The 21,283-nt window shown below is 43.5% G+C and overlaps 2 protein-coding genes, 2 long non-coding RNA genes and 2 pseudogenes across 12 annotated transcripts in view; 3 read left to right on the top strand and 3 right to left on the bottom strand.

The window, feature by feature from the left end:
* Nucleotides 1-457: 457 nt before the first annotated feature.
* IDI1 (isopentenyl-diphosphate delta isomerase 1) lies at nucleotides 458-10,434 on the bottom strand. 3 transcript variants are annotated; one of them, XM_017974011.4, is made up of 5 exons: nucleotides 9,974-10,434; nucleotides 5,227-5,405; nucleotides 4,529-4,621; nucleotides 3,364-3,494; nucleotides 458-2,237 (listed from the first exon to the last, which is right to left on the bottom strand). In XM_017974011.4, the coding sequence occupies exons 1-5, from the start codon at nucleotides 10,111-10,113 to the stop codon at nucleotides 1,920-1,922; spliced, it is 861 nt and encodes a 286-aa protein (XP_017829500.1). In that variant the 5' UTR covers nucleotides 10,114-10,434; the 3' UTR covers nucleotides 458-1,919. The 3 variants fall into 3 exon arrangements, with proteins under 3 accessions (XP_017829500.1, XP_035162662.1, XP_017829501.1); XM_035306771.3 differs by having other exon boundaries at nucleotides 10,142-10,434; XM_017974012.4 differs by lacking the exons at nucleotides 5,227-5,405; nucleotides 9,974-10,434 and adding an exon at nucleotides 9,476-9,545.
* Nucleotides 4,654-5,252, top strand: LOC103794045 (uncharacterized protein IDI2-AS1-like; annotated as a pseudogene).
* LOC108592434 (small ribosomal subunit protein eS10 pseudogene) lies at nucleotides 6,534-7,305 on the bottom strand (annotated as a pseudogene). The gene has a single exon (XR_013519508.1). The product of XR_013519508.1 is annotated as a small ribosomal subunit protein eS10 pseudogene (transcript).
* On the top strand, nucleotides 10,204-12,647 carry LOC144576875 (uncharacterized). The gene is made up of 2 exons (XR_013519511.1): nucleotides 10,204-10,687; nucleotides 12,467-12,647. It is a non-coding gene; the product is annotated as an uncharacterized LOC144576875 (long non-coding RNA).
* A 4,073-nt stretch (nucleotides 12,648-16,720) lies between these two features.
* On the bottom strand, nucleotides 16,721-17,731 carry LOC144576874 (uncharacterized). Its single transcript, XR_013519510.1, has 2 exons — nucleotides 17,334-17,731; nucleotides 16,721-17,171 (listed from the first exon to the last, which is right to left on the bottom strand). It is a non-coding gene; the product is annotated as an uncharacterized LOC144576874 (long non-coding RNA).
* Nucleotides 17,404-21,283, top strand: part of WDR37 (WD repeat domain 37) — an 80,825-nt gene continuing 76,945 nt past the window's right edge. For 2 of the 6 annotated variants that reach the window (XM_035306769.3, XM_035306766.3), the window contains exon 1: nucleotides 17,404-17,587. The gene's annotated coding sequence lies outside the window, so the exon portion shown is untranslated. Of the gene's footprint in view, nucleotides 17,588-17,769; nucleotides 17,958-21,283 lie in introns of those variants that run through there. The other 4 variants (XM_035306770.3, XM_035306767.3, XM_008999848.5 and 1 more) reach the window with 2 other exon arrangements.

The raw sequence follows: 21,283 nt of genomic DNA, 5'->3' as shown, positions 1-21,283 counted from the left end.
GCTGATTTTTGTATTTTTAGTAGAGACGGGATTTCACCTTGTTGACCAGGATGGTCTTGATCTCTTGACCTCATGATCCACCCGCCTTGGCCTCCCAAAGTGCTGGGATTATAGGCGTGAGCCACCGCGCCCTGCCCAGATGAAAGAGCTAAGGAGTTTGTCAGGTCAAAGAACATTCCTACTTCGATTTTCTGGATGGCATCCTAGTAATGTAGCAACAGTAATATCTAACTCTAGTTACAAGGTGCCAGTAAGAGTCTATCTAAGGCTCCGATGTTCAATTCAGTGGCCACTGGCAACTTCACAGTTATTATGTAACTAATTATATGTGGCTTTTGGCCTAAAATTTCCTAGAAAATAAAACTAAAAAAATTAGAAACAATAGTATAAATGCAACGGAAACTATATAGGCAATATCCCATTAGTGTATTAAAATTTTAACAAACTAGACACAGTATTAAAATGCAATTTTTTTACTTTTCAATAAAATAGGTGCTACAGTCTTATCTGAAATTATAAATTGTCCAAAGTTAACCATAAACGAATAATTCTATTAAATTTAACAAACATTTAATTTTGTAAGAAATAAATTTTCATTTTTTCTTTATTATACAGCATTTAAGAATAATAAAGCTATCTTGAGATTTCAAATTTGATATCTATGGCAAGTTTATAAAAGTACATTGATCAAGGTACAGTTTTTAACATTAATATACACATTCTATAATCTAAATCTATTTAACATGAACACTGACTTTTGTCATTGTTGTTTCTCTCTACAGTATCGCCTGACTCTGTAGGACAGTGGTTCTCAGTTGGGCGTTGACTCTGGCCCCCAGGAGCATCTGGCAACATCTGGTATAATTCTGGGTGTCATCAGAGAGGGATGCCAACAGCATCTGCTGTGCTGTCCAGGGATGCTACTCACCGTCCTATAATGCACAGGATGGACCCCTACCACAAGGATTTTATCCAGCCCAAATGTCAACAGGTCATGGTTAAACAATTTTTGTTGAGTGCAACTCAATTCCCATTTTATGAATACCTCTGTGCCCACTGTAATTCTGAGAATACAGACTTTGCTAACTGGCAAATACTATTTAAAAGAAAATTTATAGGGGAGGGACAGCAGTGGGTGGCGAGTTGGGGAGCTGAGGAGAGATAGCAGGGGGAGAAATGCCAGATACAGGTGAAAGGGGAGGAAGGCAGCAAATGACACTGCCACGTGTGTACCTATGCAACTAGCTTGCATGTTCTTCACATGTACCCCAAAACCTAAAATGCAATAAAAAAAATAAAATAAAATAAAAGAAGATTTAATGTAATCAATATCACTTACCAAAAGCCATGGCTGACTTTAAGTATCAACATATTTCCAGAATGAATAAACCACACAATCAACTCAGAATGATACAAATTAGGGTCCACATTATTTAATTTCCCTTGAACCTGCCCTGCTAGTTTGATCTGTTAATATGAAAGTTAATTAGGACTGTTTTTTAAATTAGGACTGTTTTGAAGGAGCTAAGCAATAGTTTCTTTTGCACATTTTTCTGAACTATGATAAAAATTTAGCGGCACAAAGTATCTGACAAATAGCAAGTGCTCCAGAAATGTTTATCACAGCTTACTAAAAACACAGGGCTTCACTCATTTGTTCAAATTTGCCATAAGCATGTGTCTGCACGGATTAAATTTCTATTTGATCTCTGTCATTTTACAATAATCTCTCACAAATGTCATTTAGAAACAGAACACATATCCAGGGTGTGTGAAACAAAAGTGTTAGTTTTTTCTACACAAGTTATAAAGTGTCAGTGTATATATCACACTGATGATAGTGAACTAAATTTAAACTGAAAAAGTCATTCTAAGTTTGTTAAATAGAGAAATTTTTCAGTAATCACTCACCTACATATTCACATTCTGTGTATTTTCTCATGGTCAACAAACTGATTCAAATGATTTAAGTTATCCCACCATTTAAAGAGAAAAGTCTCTGCAATAATTTGAAACCATGGCGTTATCTTAATTTCACCACTGGCTGCTTTTTTCAGAAGTTCTTTTAGTTCTTCCTTTGACACATAACAATAGCTTTTAATCTCATTGGGATCAGGATTCAAAGTTACATTCTTTTTCACAAACAAAATGTAATCAATTTCATGTTCACCCCAGATACCATCCGACTGAGCTTTGTAGTAAATTCGTGTTAAATAATTAATTTCTTCTGGAGGAACCTAAGACATTAAAAAATAATAATAATAAAAACATCAGCCACAATAACAAAAAAAATCTAAAATCAGCTTACCATATTACAGCAGTATCTTGAACAGGAGTATAACTTTAGAATTATAACTTTTAAAGTGTTACTCTCCTATCAGTATATGGAAATATTAATATTATATGTGGAAAAAGATTACATTACTAATTTCAAGTGTCTATGTTTTTTCCTGTAGGACCAAACAGGTAAGTTGTTTTTTATTTTTTTAAATATTAAAAAAAGGGGCAGTCATTCAAACTAAAAATGTGACTTTCTTCTTTTTCGTATTTGAAGACTGCCTTTTGGAGATTACAGATAAGAAGTACTTTCTATATCCAAGTCTTATTTAAGGGGGACAATTCCAAGAAAAAAAATTATTTCAATTAAACCAGTTAGATTTATCATTCACATTCCCAAGAATTTCCAAATGAAAATATTCACCTTTTTTGGATGGGGGGAGAAGGATTCAGGTGAAAACTGGAAAACCCACTAGTCAAATTCTGCCAGAGCTGTTAACACTCATTTGAAAATATTCATCTTTGATTTGATCAATTATAGAAATATTCAACCTTATATAGTGGTTAACAGATCAATCCAACCCAGTACTGAGCTAAGTTTTGACAAGTTATATTAAGAAATTAAAATTTACGGTGGCTCACGCCTGTAATCCCAGCACTTTGAGAGGCCAAGGTGGGTGGATCACGAGGTCAAGAGATCGAGACCATCCTGGTCAACATGGTGAAACCCCATCTCTACTAAAAATAGAAAACATTAGCTGGGCATGGTGGCCCGTGCCTGTAATCCCAGCTACTCAGGAGGCTGAGGCAGGAGAATTGCCTGAACCCAGGAGGCGGATGTTGCGGTGAGCCGAGGTTGTGCCATTGCACTCCAGCCTGGGTAACAAGAGGGAAACTCCATCTCAAAAAAAAAAAAAAAGAAATTAAAATTTAAATAATCTTTACTCCAGATGGCTTGTGGGAGTAACTCATAATTCAGGAGGTTACCAAGCAGAGAACTACGTTTGAATTTAAAAATTTAATTAAAAAACCTTTTAGAGTATGTTTAGGTTTCAGTTTGTATGGTTGTGTAGTATAGCCAGTTACCTGTTCCAAGGGAATTCCTAGCTCAGCTTTCAGCCGCCTCTGCGCTGCTCGCTTCACTCCAAGGGCGTCATTTTCCTCAAGCTCGCCTGGATTACTTAATGGATGACTACAACAAGTATTAGTAAAACAACCTGGAAAATGTTAATAGAGACAGATCAGCTTTTCTTCAAAGTAGGTCTGAAAGATCAGGAAAGTTTATAAGTAGTAGAAAAATAAAATAATTTATTTTTTGAGATGGAGTCTAGCTGTTGCCTGGGCTGGAGTGCAGTGGTGCGACCTTTGGCTCCGAGTTCAAGTGATTCTCCTGGCTCAGCCTCCGGAGTAGCTGGGACTACAGTGTGCACCACCACATCTGGCTAATTTTTTGTATTTTAGTAGAGATGGGGTTTCACCATATTGGCCAGGCTGTTCTCAAACTCCTTACCTTGTGATCTGCCTGCCCTGGCCTCCCAAAGTACTGGGATTACAGACGTAAGCCTCCTTGCCCGGCGAAATAAAATGATTTTTTAACAATTTTAAAATCAGGCCAGGTGTGGAGGCTCATACCTGTAATCCCTGAACTTTGGGAGGCTGAGGCAGGCAGATCACAAGGTAAGGAGTTCAAGACCAGCCTGACCAACATGGTGAAACCCTGTCTCTACTAAAAATACAATTAGCTGGGCATGGTGGCACGCGCCTGTAATCCCAGCTACTTGGGAGGCTGAGGCAGGAGAATCGCTTGAACACAGTAGGCAGAGGTTGCAGTGAGCCGAGATGGCGCCATTGCACTGTATCCTGAGTAACAGAGCAAGACTGCATCTCAAAGAAAAAAAGGGATTCTAAAATCGGTTATAATGGGCTATCAGTAATTGTTTTGTGAGACAGACTTCATTTGTAGGTAAGTTCCTTATTAATGCTTCTTTAACCAAAAAAGATCACATTGTGTAGAAAATATAGATTAAAGATAAAATATATAAATATATACACATTGCTCAATTGCTCACTAGCTCTTATTCTTTATTGCTGTTGTATTAGGTTGCACTCATTGTATAAACTTACTTTATTATGTAGAATATAAAATATGCCATTCACAGGATTTCCCTTTTTGACCTTGGCTCCAGGAATTCAGAATCCTAAAAAGTCAAATTAATGTACAAACAAAATATTGTACACTAAATGTACAAACCTGGGAAGGTAATCTTAGCATCTGATCTTTGCTGTAGCAGAAGCTTATTTTCAGTGTTGAATAAGAAGACACTAAAAGCTCGATGCAATAATCCTGAAAGCAAAAGAAATAATTAATTTAGCCTTAAGTATCAGTTATTTGCCCAATTCTCTCCTTGCAGTTCAGAATAACATCAGTCACTTGCTGCTGCTTCTGCTTTTTCACACAGTTTATCTGGATGCATAGTCCCTGCATGGCTATGATGAGGAAGAGCGCTGCACTGGGCCAGGAAGTTGGCCGTCAAGTGAAGGAAAGGGTGATGCTGGTGGCCCCTTCCCTTAGTCAAGTTTCCTATCAAGGACCTTCAATTCTCGGAAAGTGGCGAAGGCACCCGATTCCCTGCATGGTGCCTGCCCCTCTCAATTCTATAGAAAGATTAGATGCTAGGTTGCTGCTGCATGTCAGGGTTAGTCTGCTTCTTCTTTTATGAATCCAGAATAACTCTGAAGAAGCCGAGTAAAAGGCATAATGTGAAGAGAAATCGCTGTAACAGGAACAGCAAAGAAGATGCTATGACTACACTATTTAACAAACTGGCACCAAAGAGAAGATATAGTATTTAATTAAAGACTGCACTGCCTTGAACCCAGTGTTCTTCTCAGCAAATTGGGTATGCCTACACACATCGCTTTATAACAAAGAATATTTCAAAACAGTACCTTTGTCAATGTTCTCATTCAGGTGACAATTCTTCTTGGTCTCAGCCCCAATTTTATTGTCATTTTCATCAATAAGGATACACATCTCTGCCAGGAGTTGAACCTGTTGCTCATCGAGGTGGTCAGTGTTTATTTCAGGCATCATTACAAAATGTCTGATCTGTCCTAGAACACTAATACTGAAAGAAAGGAGAAAGGCCATCATATATTTTTCTGAATGTCAGAAAAATAATTACACAGCTTCCCCATTTGCAGTTGTACCACTCTGCATCCTCATAGGGACCCCAAGAACACTGCCAGCCACCTGCACAGCGCTCTCAGTCATCATTGCTCCTGCAGGCTTCACAGCTGGCCTTTTACCATAGCCGTGCTCCTAAACGCCATGCTCAACATTCTACTCTGCATCCGAGATCCTCTGCAGCACTTGATACTCAATCCTTTCTCCAGTGTACTTTTCTTCCCTGGTTTGGCCCCAACCTAACTTTCCATCCTGTTTTTCCATACCAGCTTCTGTCATCTCTATAATGTGCTCCCATCACTATCCTGAATGTTTTTCCCACTGCTTGTCTCTGCATAGTTGCTCAAGAATGTCACAGGCCAATCTTGGTCAAAGTCCATTTTTTCAAGGCACAATTCATGTGTCATACATTCAGTAACCCTCCTACCAATGACACAGTAAGATTTAATTCAGTTTTTCTCAACCCAAGCTCCTGAACAGAAAAATGATTTGCATGAGTCTTGTAAATTTCCCCCAGGGCAGTACTTAGCTAATACAATTCTAGTTAAACAGGAGAAAACTTAATTCATTATATTCAACAGATGCTTTAAGGCAGTGCTTGGCAAGTTTTCTTCTATAAAGGGCCAGGTAGTATCACCTCTGCTTGGTAACAATAAAATAGTCACGGGCAATATGTAAACTGAGTGTGGGTGCTTGCCATTATTTGTGGACATCGAAATCTGAATTACATTTAATTTTCATGTGTCACAAAATATTTTAGTTTTTCTCCAGCCATTTAAAAGTGAGAAAACCCCTCATCTCATAGGATGTAACAGGCAGCAGGCCAGATTTGGCCTGTGGGCCATAGTTGGCCCATCTCTACCTTAGTGCATCAAGCATTAATTTTCTGAGTCCCAGTTAATCCCGCCCAAGTGATTTAAACATAAAGCACTTACTACAGTATTTCTGTATTGTGATTCACTTACACATCTATATCCAGCAGCTTCTACGCTCTCTAACTTTTGTATCCTTCAGAGCACTGTTACATAGCACAACTTTGAAGTTTTTTATTTTCTCTATTTTCCTCCCCTTTATTTCTGAATGAATTATTATTTTTTTGTTTCTTGATTTTTCTTTTTTTTTTTGAGACGGAGTTTCGCTCTTGTTACCCAGGCTGGAGTGCAATGGCGCGATCTCGGCTCACCGCAACCTCCGCCTCTCCTCAGCCTCCTGAGTAGCTGGGATTACAGGCACATGTCACCATGCTCAGCTAATTTTTTTTTTTTAGCTGTAAGTTTATTCAATGCAAAATAATCCTCTCCAATTTTACTGAGGTGGCTGACCACATCCACGACCAAATCCGCCTCTAAACTGGAATTCGGTTGCTGACCCAGCCCCCGCCTCGGCTTTCTTGTCAGCACCAGGTGGCACAGCACTCCGTCTGTAGGTATCTCTGTCAGCTTCCCCTCTTGTCAGTCTTGCAGGTCGCTCACCTTCCAGACCTTTAGGCCGAGGCCTGCCTGTCTCTGGACGGCTGCGGCGTAGGGTGGCAGGCACGATCTCTGGGGGCAGATGGAGGTAATCACAGAGATACTGGATACCCTCATTGGTAAGGTACCAGTAGAAATGTCTCCAGGCAAACTGTTCCTTCACGTAGCCTCGGGATTTGAGAGACTGCATGGCCTTCATGACATGAAGGTTGGGCACGTTCTTGTCCGCCAGCTCTGGGTGCTTAGGCATGTGGACATCCTTCTTGGCCACCATGACTCCCTCCTTAAAAAGGAGCTCATAAATGGCAATCCGGTTCTTCTTAGACCTCAACATCGCGACGACTGTAGGGTCCGGGGTCGGAGCTGGAAAGGCTAATTTTTTGTATTTTTAGTAGAGACGGGGTTTCACCATGTTGACCAGGATGGTCTCGATCTCTTGACCTCGTGATCCACCCACCTCGGCCTCCCAAAGTGCTGGGATTACAGGCATGAGCCACTGCGCCTGGCTGTTTCTTGATTTTTCTACACAATATATTTTGAAGATCCCACGTGCTCTACTTTCTATGTGACTCTATTTCAAATATATAGATTTTACTGAAATACTTTTCTGTTTGAGATGGAGTCTTGTTCTGTCACCCAGGCTGGAGTGCAATGGCGCAATCTTGGCTCACAACATCCACCTCCTGGGTTCTCCTGCCTTGACCTCCTGAGTAGCTAGGACTACAGGCCTGCACCACCATGCCTGGCTAATCTATATATTTTTAGTAGAGATGACGTTTCACAATGCTGGCCAGGCTGATCTCCAATTCCTAACCTCAGTTGATTTGCCTGTCTTGGCCTCCCAAAGTGTGGGCTTATAGGCCTGAGCCATCACATTTGGCCTACTCCTACTGAAATACTTTCAACAGAGTTCAAGCATACTGCAGCATGTATACAAAGTGTTTAAACAGCTACTTAATACAAAGTTCTAAACTCACATAGGATCTGGGGTGTGTGTGTGTGTGTATGCATATGTCAGGAGTCAGTGATGATGGAGATATTGATATCTAATACAAAAAAATCTGAAATAAGGTTAATGATTACAACAAATCAGGAGAGAAAGTAATGTGAAAAGGAAGTTCACTTTAGAGTTAGCCTCAATTAAAAAAAAATTATTTCCAAAAAAATTTTTTTGAGACGTAGTTTCGCTCTTGCTGCCCAAGCTAGAATGCAATGGTGCAATCTCAGCTCACTGCAACCTCCACCTCCCAGGTTCAAGTGATTCTCCTGCCTCAGCCTCCCAAGTAGCTGGGATTACACATGCCTGCCACCATGCCCAGCTAATTGTTTGTATTTTTAGTAGAGATGGGGTTTCATCATGTTGGGCAGGCTGGTCTTGAACTCCTGACTTCAGGTGATCTGCCTGCCTCAGCCTCCAAAGTCCTGGGATTACAGGTGTGAGCCTCCACGCCTGGCCTATTTCCAACTTCTATGGGCTAGTTTCATATACAGTCATCCTTTGGTATCTATGGGGGTTGGTTGCAGGACCTCCCACAGCTACCAAAATTTGAGGATGCTGAAGTTCCAGATATAAAATGCAATAGTATTTGTGTATCACCTGTGTATATCCTATTGTATACAGACTTGTCATATGATGGTGTTTCTGTAAAGTACAGGACTGCATATATTACAGTGGTTTCATAAAATTATAACAGAACTGACAAATTCCTATTGCCTAATGATGTTGTAACCATTGAGACATCCTAGCACATCACCTTTTCTATGTTTAGATACAGAAATACTTGTAGCTGTATTTATAGAACTTGCTGCTGTATTTACAGTTACAACTGCCCAGATTATTCTACACAGTAACACGCTGTCCAGATTTAGGCCTGAAGCAACAGGAGCAATAGCCTATGAGCAACTGGATACACCAGAAAGCCCAGCTGCACCGTCTAGTTCTGTGTCAGTGCACTCTGTTTCCACAATGGTGAAATTATCTATCAATGAATTTCTCCAAAGTATCTCTCTTAAGTGATGCGGGCTGAACGTTAAATTATCATCTGTAGATAATATCTAAAACATGTCAGTGCTAAGTAGTTGCGCTGTATAGTTTACAGAATGTCTGTATATATTCAGTACAGATAAATTAAAAAAAATATTTTATAATGTGCAGTTGGTTATATCCATGGATATGGACTCCAAAGATACAGTGGGCCAACTGTTTATTAGTGACCACTAAGATAGATTTCGTTACTATTAATTACTAGACTTTTTGACGTGACTGTTTTTTTTGGGGTGATAGGGCCGGGTCTTGCTATGTCTGTCGCCCAGGCTGGAGTGCAGTGGCGTGATCTAGGCACACTGCAGCCTCTGCCTGCCCCTCCCGGGGTCAAGCGATCCTTCAGTCCCCGCATCCCAAAGTGCTGGGATTACAGGTGTGCACCACCGCCCCCCTGCAATGACAACTGCTTTCAGGGTTTTCAGAATTCAGATTTTAAGACTAAACTTCTTAATCACAAGATAAAACGAATACGTCTTCTTATGCGTTTGAAGATAATGCTGTGTAGCAGACGCGGGAACACATCACCCAACCTAAGAAAAAGATCTGGTTCCATCTATGCATGTTCCCCATCTCTTCTCCTGTTCCTTTCCCAAGAGCATCCTTGAGTGTGTTCCCGTCACCCCTTCGCACAGACCCATGTGTACTCGGAACGGGGAGACCGGCGCCGTTACGCTCATGTTTCTGACGATGCTGTCTACTCTTGTTTCTGAATTCTCTAAGAGGAACTCGCAATTCGTAATCTCTTCAGATTCGGTTTCCGATTCCACGCGTTCCTAAACCTCAGCTGACTGTGCGTAGACGATGATCTTTTCTACTGACAAAGAACGGTAACGTCTCCGCCTTCCACAGGGCGCGGGCGCCCACCACAACCCGGGAGAGCTCGGCCTCGCTCCACCTCCGGTGACCCACGCCGCCGCCCCCAGCCGTCCATGCCGCCGCGCCGAGACCTCCCCGCCCCGCCCCGGTCTCCCGAACCCAGCTGCAGATCCCCAATACCTGAGCGTCCTCCGGACCCGGACAACCACCGGCCCCCGAGCGCGCAGACTTTGAGCGCTGTCCGTGGCGCGCACCGCCCACTGGCCCCACCCCCGGGCCACGCAGCCAATCGCCCTCCCAAGCGCCAGTCCGCGCCACATCGCCCGGCCAATCGGCGCTCATACGCGCCTGAAGTCACAATCTCGCCAGGCCGTCGCGCGGTGACACCACCTCCCTGGCCTGTGGCATCCGCAGACGAATGAAGCACTGGGAAGGTGTGCCGCGTGCTTCGGGACTGGCCGCCCGCGAGGGCCACCCCCGTTCCACAGAGGCAGCGTCCCGCGATTAGACGGTGCCCGAGGCCACCTCAGTCGCCAATCAAGCTTTCGATCCAGTCCGGCGAGTAGGAGGCGCTGTGAAGGGTGCGTGCCGGCGTCAGGCGTCCCGACGCTCACGCTCCTTGGAGCTGGGCCCTCCCAGTCGGAAATCACCGGCGCGCCGAGCCCAGTACCCGAAGCTTGGTGTCCTATGGGTGGGGCCCCTGCGTGGCTGGACCAATGGCAACGGAGGAAAGGCGGGACATCACTGCTGACGGGCTGGTTGTGCGTCCGCATCTCGAGTTCCGCCGCTGTGACTGCTGGGTTTGTCTGCAGGGCTAGACCCTGCACGTCTAGAATGGTGGCCGTTCTGAAGCGTCTGCGACCAGGACGAAGGCAGAGCAGAGCCGCGGGAGGGGTGGGCATTACACGCTGTGTTGGGAGTGTTTGCCTTTGGGGTACCTGACAAGGCATTCTAAATTTTTTTGAGAGTTTCGCTCTTGTTGCCCAGGCTGGAGTGCACTGGTGCAGTCTCAGCTCACTGCAACCTTTGCCTCCCGGGTTCAAGCGATTCTCCTGTTTCAGCGTCCCAAGTAGCTGGGACTTCTGGCATTCGCCACCACGCCGGGCTAATTTTATAGTATTTTTATTTTTTTTGAGACGGAGTCTCGCTCTGTCGCCCAGGCTGGAGAGCAGTAGCACGATCTCGGCTGACTGCAACCTCCGCCAAGGAAAAAAAAAATCACTAAGCTTCTAAAGACCAAACTATTCTCATATTAAACATTGTAATGTGAGCTATACATGCATTTAAGAAAGATTACTAAAAAACAAGATATTTACTAAAAAGTAAGATAATTATTTACTTAATTCCAGTTCTGGGTCGTGTGTGTCTGAAGCCTATTCCAGCAGCTCAGGGCACAAAGAGGGAACCAGCCCTGGACAGGATGCCATTCCATCACAGGGCCACTCACACACGCACACTCAGACCCGGACAGTGAAGACACACCAGTTCACCTGACGTGCACACCTTTTGCATGTGGCAAGAACTGCAGTACCCAGAGAAAACCCATGCAGGTGTGGGGAGAACACGTAAACAGCACACCGACATCACCCCTCCAAGGGAGTCTTTTCTCACCAGTGTTACAAAGAAACGAATGAGTACCTGCTGTATGCAGTTTGAAAATTGAGAAGTACTTTTTAATAGCCTTTTCAAACGATCTTGGTTATTCTTTTTTGATACTACTACACCAAAACATAAGTGGTGGATTTTCCAGTTACTATTTGGAATGTGAAACCACTTTAATGGACATTTTATACTCTTGTTACATTAAAATTCATAGATTTTTGACTGTACTTTGAATGCTTATTTTCCTGTGCATGATGTTGCAATGTCATGCAATGCTCATTTGGAAAATAGTGATTTACTGAATTAAACAGTTCTTCCAAATGTTAACACATTTCATTATTTGATATTGAACAATCACATTTGTTAATATCACTAGTAATCTCATCAGAAAAGTTTTTAAGTATTCAGAAGCTGCCAAGTTCTTAAAATTTGAATTTTTGCATGAAAATTCAAACATTGTCCACAAGTACTGAGAATTACGTTCCTTGAATTGGCATGAACATATTTTCACGAAAATGTCTGCCAAAAACCTAGTTTTGAATACCTGTTTATCTGTCAGTTATATCCATTAAAAGTGGTACTACATGAAAAAAGCAGCTAGCTAGTTAAGCTTACAACTCAAAATGTTCCCACAAGTTTTTTTTACTGGAGACAACAATCATAATTCAGTATGTAGCAGAAGTGCTTTGTGTGTATTTCCCATTTTGCCATAGAGAATATTAAAAAGATTAGTTCTGAATGGTTGAGATTATTAAAATTAACATATTTTTTTCATTGCTAACAATCAGCTGAGCCTTCAGTGAGTCATAATCTTTTTATTGGCAGCGAATTTTTGCCTTGATGTTGATGGCTATTGACCAAGTTGGTGCTTGAAACTTGGGGTGGCTGTGGCAGCTTCTTAAAATAAGACAATAATGAAATTTGTCACATTGATTGACTCTTCTTTTCATGAAAGATTTCATTTAACCCAAGGAAAACTTTCAAAATTGGAGTCAGTCTTCTCAAACCCTGCTGCTGCTTCATAAACTAAGTCTATGGAGTATTCTAAATCCTTTGTTGTCATTTCAACAGTGTTCACATCTTCACCAGGATTAGGTTCCATCTCAAGAAACTACTTTCGTTGCTCATCCACAAGAAGCAACTGCTTATCCATTCAAGTTCTATTATGCTATTGCACTGATTCAATTACATCTTCAGGCAGCAATAGCCTTACAAAATGTATTTCTTAAATAAAGAAACTTGAACATCAAAATGACTCCTTGATCCTTGGGCTGCAGAAAGGATGTTTTGTTAGCAGGCATGAAATCCACATGAATCTCCTTGTACATCTCCATCAGAGCTCTTGGGTGAACAGGAGTGCTGTAAATCAGCAGTAATATTTTATTTATTTAATTTTTTTTTTGAGATGGAGTTTCGCTCTTGTTACACAGGCTGGAGTGCAATGGCGCGATCTTGGCTCACCGCAACCTCCGCCTCCAGGGTTCAGGCAATTCTCCTGCCTCAGCTTCCTGAGTAGCTGGGATTACAGGCATGCGCCACTGTGCCCAGCTAATTTTTTGTATTTTTAGTATAGATGGGGTTTCACCATGTTGACCAGGATGGTCTCGATCTCTTGACCTCGTGATCCACCCGCCTCGGCCTCCCAAAGTGCAGGGATTACAGACGTAAGCCACCGCACCCGGCCCAGTATTTTAAAAGAATTTTTTTTTTTTCCTGAGCACTAGGTCTCAACAGTGGGCTGAAAATATCAGCATTAAGGGCCCTATCTATGATTTTCAGAATGGTAAATGAGCATTGGCTTCAACATAAAATCACCAGCTACACTAGCCCCCTAGCAAGGGTCAGCCCATCCACTGGAGCTCTGAAGCCTGCCTTTGACTCTCTAGCTATTAGTGTCCTAGGTGGCATCTTTTCCCAAAACAAGGATGCTTAGCATAGCCACTTTCATCAGTGATCTTAGGTAGATCTCCTAGATGATCCGAGATGACTTGCTGCTTTAACTTACACTTGCACTTTTTTCTTTCTTTCTTTTTTTTTGAGTAGGAGTCTCACTTGGTTACCCAGGCTGGAGTGCAATGGTGTGATCTCAGCTTACTGCACCCTCCACCTCCTAGGTTCAAGTGATTTTCCTGCCTTAGCCTCCTGAGTAGCTGGGACTACAGGCATGCGCCACCACACCCAGCTAATTTTTGTATTTTTAGTGGAGACAGGGTTTCACCATGTCGGCCAGGCATGTCTTGAATTCCTGACCTCAAAGGATCCACCTGCATCCCAAAATGCTGGGATTATAGGCATAGGCCACCGTGCCTGGCCTATCTTGCACTTTTGTATTATAGAGATAGCTTCTTTCCTTCCATCTCATGAACCAACCTCTGATAGCTTCAGATTTTTCTTGTGTAGCTTCCTTATTTCTCTCAGCCTTCACAGAACAGACGAGTTAGGGCCTTGCTCTGGATTGGGCTTTGGTTTAAGGGAATAGTGTGGTTGCATTAATCTTTACAGACCACTCAAACTTTCTGCATATCATCAATAAAGCTGTTTCATATTTTTAATCATTTGTGTGTTCACTGGAGGAGCACTTCAAATTTCCTGAAAGAACTTTTCGTTTGCATTTACAATTTGGCTGTTTCAACATGCCTTCCTCACTATGTTTAATTATTTCTAGCTTTTGATTTAAAGTAAGAGATGTGCAACTCATTCTTTTACAAAACAATTATTGGCTATTTTAGGGCTATTAATTGCCCTAATTTTTTTGATTTGGGGTCTTGCTTTACTGCCCATGCTGGAGTGCAGTGGTGTGATCACGGGTCACTGCAACCTCAGACTCCTGGGCTCAAGCAATCCTCCTGCTTTAGTCACCCAGGTAGCTGGGACTACAGGCATGAACCCCCAGCAGGCCGGGCCCCTAATTTCAGTATTGCTGTGTCTCAAGGACAGGGAGATCTGAGTAGATGGAGCGAGATAGGGAGGCAACTAGTCAGTGGAGTGGTCAGAATACATCTAACATTTACTGACTCAGTTTGCTGTTTTATACAGGGGTGGTTCTTGGTGCCTCCCCAAATAATTTCGACAGTAATATCAAAGATCACTAATCACAGATCACCATAACTGATATAATAAAGAAAACATTTGAGGCCGGGCGCGGTGGCTCAAGCCAAACTTTGGGAGGCCGAGGCGGGTGGATCACGAGGTCAAGAGATTGAGACCATCCTGGTCAACATGGTGAAACCCCGTCTCTACTAAAAATACAAGACATTAGCTGGGCATGGTGGCGCGTACCTGTAATCCCAGCTACTCAGAAGGCTGAGGCAGGAGAATTGCTTGAACCCAGGAGGCAGAGGTTGCGGTGAGCCGAGATCGTGCCATTGCACTCCAGCCTGGGTAACAAGAGCGAAACTCCACCTCAAAAAAAAAAAAGAAAACATTTGAAGCATTCCAAGAATTACCAAGATGTGACACAGAACATGAAGTGAGCATGTACTATTGGAAAAATGGTGCTGAAAGACTTGCTCCATGAAGGGCTGCCACAAATCTCCACTTTGTAAGAAACATGATACCCGTGAAGTGCAATAAAGTGATGCACACTAAAACAGGTATGCCTGTTATGACATACACACATGTATACACACACACACACAAACTTGAGAATGATTATGAAGCAACATGGCAACCAGCTTATAACAATAGAGTGTACTAACTACCCAAGTGTTTGAGGCACAGTTAAAATAATCAGTAATGAGGACTATGAGAGAATATCTAGTAAATCTTAATTCTCTATCAAACCATGCTCCTAAATGAGTCTTACTAAATTCAGCATTGTTGCCCTACGGCAGGGACAAATAAAGTACATGTATTTTGCATACATGGACATGTAACAAGATAGAAACTGGTTTTGTCAGACAGGATTCCCTGCAGCTTCTGTAGGAGGGAGCATGTAATTGGATACCAGGATTGCAATCGTAACCTTTTATAATTTTGGCTAGTTTTTGTATCTTTCAAAAAAATTACATTGGACAGTTATTTCAGGAAACAGTGTGTTATGGGTTAAACTGTGTCCCAACTCTTCAGTTCATGTGTTTAAGACCTCACTTCCAGTATTTCAGAATGTGACCTTATTTGGAAATATGGTTGTTGTGGCTATGATTAGTTAACCTGAGATCAGAGTAGGGCCTCTCCTACTCCAATATGATTGATGCCCTTATAAAAAGAACACAAAGTGCCCGGCACGGTGGCTCAAGCCTGTAATCCCAGCACTTCGGGAGGCCGAGGCGGGTGGATCATGAGGTCAAGAGATCGAGACCATCCTGGTCAACATGGTGAAACCCTGTCTCTACTAAAAATATTTAAAAAATTAGCTGGGCATGGTGGCGCGTGCCTGTAATCCCAGCTACTCAGGAGGCTGAGGCAGGAGAATTGCCTGAACCCAGGAGGCGGAGGTTGCGGTGAGCCGAGATTGCGCCATTGCACTCCAGCCTGGGTAACAAGAGCGAAACTCCATCTCAAAAAAAAAAAAAAAAAAAAAAAAAAGAACACAAAGTGTGCAGACAGATATGGACATGGAAAACATCATATGAAGACTGGGTATGCTGCCACAAGCCAAGGAATGCCTGGAAGTTGAGAAGCATTACAGGCTCCAATCACAGCTCTCAGAAGGAACCAATCCTGCCAACACCTTCATCTTGGACTTCCAGTCAGACCTCTGACAATAAATTTGTTCAAGCTGCCTAGTTTGCAGTATTTTGTTACTGCATCCCTAGCATGGGTAGTGAAAAGAACATGGGCTCTGACGTCAGCCTTTAGTCTTTGCCGGACTGCAGGATTATCTTTTTGACTTTTGACAAGTTATTTAAACATTCTCATACTTAAAATTCAATTTAGAATAATAACTTCTACTTTACTGGATTCTTTTGGAGATTACATTAGTTACAAAAGATGTAAAGTGACTGGCTCTCAAAAAAATGTTCATTTCTTTCCCTTGGTTTTGTGACATGTCATGCACTCAGTTATTTTCAGTGACTTTTGTGGAATCCTAAATATATCAAATTAAAACATTGTATTAATGATATCCTAAGCGTTATCTGACTGCAAAATAAAACCACCTATTATAATGTGGGTTAGATGAGACACTGCGATTTACAAAGCTTTCTCTTTGCTGCCATGCCCAGCAGAATGTCTGCATACCGGGTGCTAAATAAACATTTGTTACTTAAATGTCACAACCTCTAAAAGTTTAAAAAATGACTTCTCTAAAATGTCAAATATTTTTTCCTTGGCGTTCCTCTTAGAGAACTGTTTTTAGTGATAAAGTTTTATTAATATACTCAATGCAGAAATACGTTTATTTTTTATTTTTTTGGTTATCTGGATCCCCTAAATATAATGTTAAATTTGATTCTCGTGCAACAAACAAGTTACCGCTTCTGACTCTTCATCTTGAGCTTAATTTTTTCTTCTTTTTGAGACGGAGTCTCACTCTGTTGCCAGGCTGGAGTGCAGTGGCCTGATCTTGGCTCATGGCAACCTCCGCTTCCCGGGTTCAAGTGACTTTCCTGCCTCAACCTTCCGAGTAGCTGGAACTACAGGCGCGCGCCACCACGCCCGACTAATTTTTCTATTTTTAGTAGAGACCGGGTTTCACCATGTTGGCCAGGCTGGTCTCGAACTCCTGACCTCGTGATCCGCCGGCCTCGGCCTCCCAAATTGCTGGGATTACAGGCGTAAGACACCGCGCCCGGCCTTGAGCTTCACGTTTAAAGGAAGTTGCAGGAATGTTGACCTACACAGAAAAAAAAATGCTTTCACGCTGTATATTTACTCTAGACGGGCTTCAAAGGCGCAGTTAGAGCTTTCTGCAGAGCGGAGAAACGGCTGTTTACGTAAAGACCATCATGCGGCGTTTCCAACCTAGATTCTAGGAAAAAAGCGGCTCAAGTCCCACCTTCCCAGGGAACAGCTGATTCTGTTTTTCCTTCCCAGCCAATGGTGATCAAAAGCTTCGGGATGCGGGTGAGTCACTGCGGAGGAGCTGAATGCTGACGGCGCCGTCCCCGCAGGCTCCCGCGCCGCAGGCAGAGCGGCCACGAGCGCAGGCGGCCCGGGGTCTCAGGACTCGGGCGGACCCCGCCCCGGGCTCGCTGTCCTCCCGCCCCGGCTGCCGGGCTGTGGGGCAGATGGACTCAGAGCACCCCGCCGGTGAGTAGATACGACCACCGAGGCCACCTCTCGCAACCCGCTCTGCGGCAAGAGTAGGCGACCAGGGTGGGGACGTCGGCTACTGAGTAGAGGCGCCTGGACCCCACGGGGATGCGGGGCGGAAGCCGAGGCATGACTTCCGACGCCTGCGGCAGCTTCCGGCGGCCCTAGATGCGCGGAGTGGGGCGGGACTTCCGGCGGCGCCGGAAGTGTAGAAGCGCCGGGTTTGGGTCGTGGGGTCGCGTCACTGTGGAGGCAGCCGGTGTCCTGCGTGTCGTGGGGTCAGTATTGGGGACCACGTTCTAGGGACTCACGGGCGGTGCGCGACCCGCGCTGGCTCCGGGGGTGGCGGGCACGGCGGCTGGGACAGGTGAGTGCCGCCATCTTCCTATCTCTCGAGCGCAGAGTCCTTTCCTGGCTGCCCAGAAGAGAAGTCGGGACGCTACCGGACTCTAGGGGGTGCAGTGGCCGTTGGGGCGTGGTGGGGGATGGGATGCGGGTGGGCTCGGAATGCAGAGGATCCAGGGTGGTGCAGCAGGGTTCGGGGCCCAGGAGGGCCGGTGGCGGTGCTGGAAGGGCGAAGGGCCGTGGTGTAGAAGGGTTCAGGGTGCAAGAGAAGTCGGGGCGCAGGAGGAGTCCGTGGCGGTGCCAGAGGGACCGGGGTGCAGGAGGGATCCGGGCCCGGGGCGGTGCAGCAGGGGTCGTAGTCTAGGAGGAGTTGGGGCACTGGAGAGGTCCGGGGCAGAAGGGTTCGGCCCGGGGGTCTAATCGCCCCATAGGCTTCGGTCTGGGCACCCCGGGGAAGTGCGTCTCCAGGGAAGCACTTTGGAGGCCTTTCGGAGAGGAGGATGGCCTGCCTTCTAGCCAAATAGTGGGGATGGCCAGCTTCAAGAAGGATGGTGAGTGCGGGGTGACGGATGCTGAAGTGATTAACACAGCGCCATTATATTGTTCCCCTTTTGAGACTTCCTTTTCTTTCCCTTCCGCCGAAAGCAGCCACCGCTGGAGGGAAACATTAAGATAGCTGTTCACCGGAATAACACAAGAGCAACAGTAATAATGTACTCATTTACTAAAGAAAGTTGAATAAGTGCATTTTTCCAGATTGTAAGCAAAAATATCTAAGGTCTGCCAGGTTTTTAAAGGGTCTGTCATTTAGCTTAAACAGTAAAACGTTCCTTGTGCTTGGCCAGGTCACTTGAAGCTGATGCCATTATAGGAAAGTGTTAATTGCTTGGAAGTTACATTTATTAAAGTTCAAGCGTTTTTCTCTTAAATTCAGTATGTTGGCCTGTGAGTTATGGTCATAAAAGTATTCTAGGAATTATTTATCTCTAAATGAGATAGCTCAAGATAGTTACTCTATGTCTTCAGTGTTTTTCTTCCTCTTTTGAGCTTCCCACGACCCCAGCACACACGCACACGCGCACACACCCACACACACAAACACAAACACACACTGTTCTGGTTACTTTCCTGATCAAATTCGAGTCTTTCAAAATCGCTTTTGAAATGTGATCCCAGGAGTTGAACGGTATCTAAATATCAACTGACCAATGAGGAACAAATGGAATGATCTGTTATCCCTTGGGTTTGAATGCTGCCTTTCTATTAATACTGCTCACAGGAGACAGAGTAGGGGAGTGGATGGACACTGGCCACATTTCATAACAGCAATGTGACCTTGGGCAAGGCCTTCCTAAGTCCCCACTTCCTGTCCTCTCGCATGGTGTTCATATCAGCCTCATTTTGTTATTGGAAAGGTTATGTTATGTAATATGTCAGCCATTCTTGCGAAGTGCTGTATACAGGAGATCTTGAGTGAGTGTGTTTTCCCCCCTCCTCCTTTTATTAGCTTTATTAGACTGTTCAGTTTGCGCTTTTGCCCTGAACTAAAATTCCTAAGTCTCTTTCCCAGAGTTGAAACTAAGATGGAGTTTTTTTATTTATTCTGTCTTATTTTTTCAGGGAAAAGATTTTACATCTGTTGAATTTCATCCTTGGTTTAAACTTACTCTTTTAACTACTAAGATCTTTTGAAGATCTTGATGGTTATTTATCCAATTAATGATGTTTTCTAATTCAGTGTCATCCACGGAATAGATCTTCAAGGATCTTCAAGGTATTCCATGCCTTCATCTCATTAATGACAAAACATTTTTATTTTGAGATGGAGTTTCGCTCTTGTTACACAGGCTGGAGTGCAGTGGTGCGATCTCAGCTCACCGCAACCTCCGCCTCCTGGGTTCGGGCAATTCTCCTGCCTCAGCCTCCTGAGTAGCTGGGATTACAGGCACAAGCAACCATGCCCAGCTAGTTTTTTGTATTTTTGGTAGAGACGGGGTTTCACCATGTTGACCAGCATGGTCTCGATCTCTTGACCTTGTGATCCGCCCGCCTCGGCCTCCCAAAGTGCTGGGATTACAGGCGTGAGCCACCGCGCCCGGCCAATGACAAAACATTTTAAGCAGGTTAATATTGATGACAGAGTTCTGAGGTTGCCTGTAGAGACCATTCTGTTCCTCAGTATTGTTCAGAAGTTGAGTTTGGTGTTTCAACTCACTAGGAATTCATCTAATAGTGCTGTTGTGATAAAATGTTACTGTGAACGTTATTAAACTTCTGGTGGAAATTCCATCACATTTTATTCAATGTTCAATTTATTTCTCCAATTTATTTTTAATGTCACGTGGAAATTATATTCCTTAACCATTCTTTTGCATTTGATTAGCATTTATGGCATTAACCATTTAAGCAAGTGTTTTTGCTTCAATGAAAAGTGTTTAAAATCCTACTGTATATCCAACTGAAAGTAATGTTTTGTATTTTTTTTGTTTCAAATGAAAGTGTAAATTAAGAATTTGTTGGCCAGGAGTGATGGCTCACACCTGTAATCCCAGCACTTTGGGAGGCCGAGGTGAGTGGGTCGCCTAAGTCAGGAGTTCAAGACCAACCTGGCCAACGTGGTGAAACCCCGTCTCTACTAAAAATACAAAAATTAGCTGGGCCTCGTGGAGAGTGCCTGTAATCCCAGCTACTTGGGAGGCTGAGGCAGGAGAATCACTTGAACTTAGGAGGCGGTGGCTGCAGTGACAGTGAGCTGAGATCATGCTACTGTACTCCAGCCTGGGTGAGAGAGTGAGACTCTATCTCAAAAACAAAACAAAACAAAACAAAACAATAACAACAAAATAAAGAATTTGTTGTGTTGCTATTTAAAGCTAGTTTGGTTATCTTCCTTCCTCAAATTATATGCACTTAGGAGAATGATAATTTCTATAGCTACAATTTAATTAATATTGGAAAGAATCTTTTGTAAAAGAGCAGGAAGCTAAGTGTTCATTGATGCTATTTAATATTACAGCAATTTTTTTTTTTTTTTGAGATGGAGTCTCACTCTGTTGTCTAGGCTTGAGTGCAGTGACATGATCTCAGCTCACTGCAACCTCCACCTCCCAGGGTCGAGCAATTCTTGTGCCTCAGCCTTCTGGGTAGTTGGGACTACAGGTGTGCACCATCACACCCTGCTAATTTTTGTATTTTAGTAGAGACTGGTTTTCACCATGTTGGCCAGGCTGGTCTTGAACTCCTGACTTCGCCTGCCTCCCAAAATGCTGGGATTACAGGCGTGAGTCACTGTGCCTGACCCAATATTACAGCATTTCTAAAGATGAGGATTTTAGCTTGCTAACACAA

This window comes from Callithrix jacchus, chromosome 7, assembly GCF_049354715.1.
Source record: "Callithrix jacchus isolate 240 chromosome 7, calJac240_pri, whole genome shotgun sequence".
NCBI lineage: Eukaryota > Metazoa > Chordata > Mammalia > Primates > Cebidae > Callithrix > Callithrix jacchus.
Note: the sequence above shows the minus strand (reverse complement) of the source record. Positions and strands in the feature narration are given on the sequence as shown.

Bases quoted from the DNA above. Each gene is read 5' to 3' on its own strand.
- IDI1 (XM_017974011.4), bottom strand. From the start codon at position 10,113: ATGTGGCGCGGACTGGCGCTTGGGAGGGCGATTGGCTGCGTGGCCCGG. The intron at 4,622-5,226 runs GTACTGTTTTGA...TTTTGCTTTCAG, and splicing joins GAATGAGAACATTGACAAAG to GATTATTGCATCGAGCTTTT. The intron at 3,495-4,528 runs GTTTGTACATTT...AACATTTTCCAG, and splicing joins TGCTAAGATTACCTTCCCAG to GTTGTTTTACTAATACTTGT.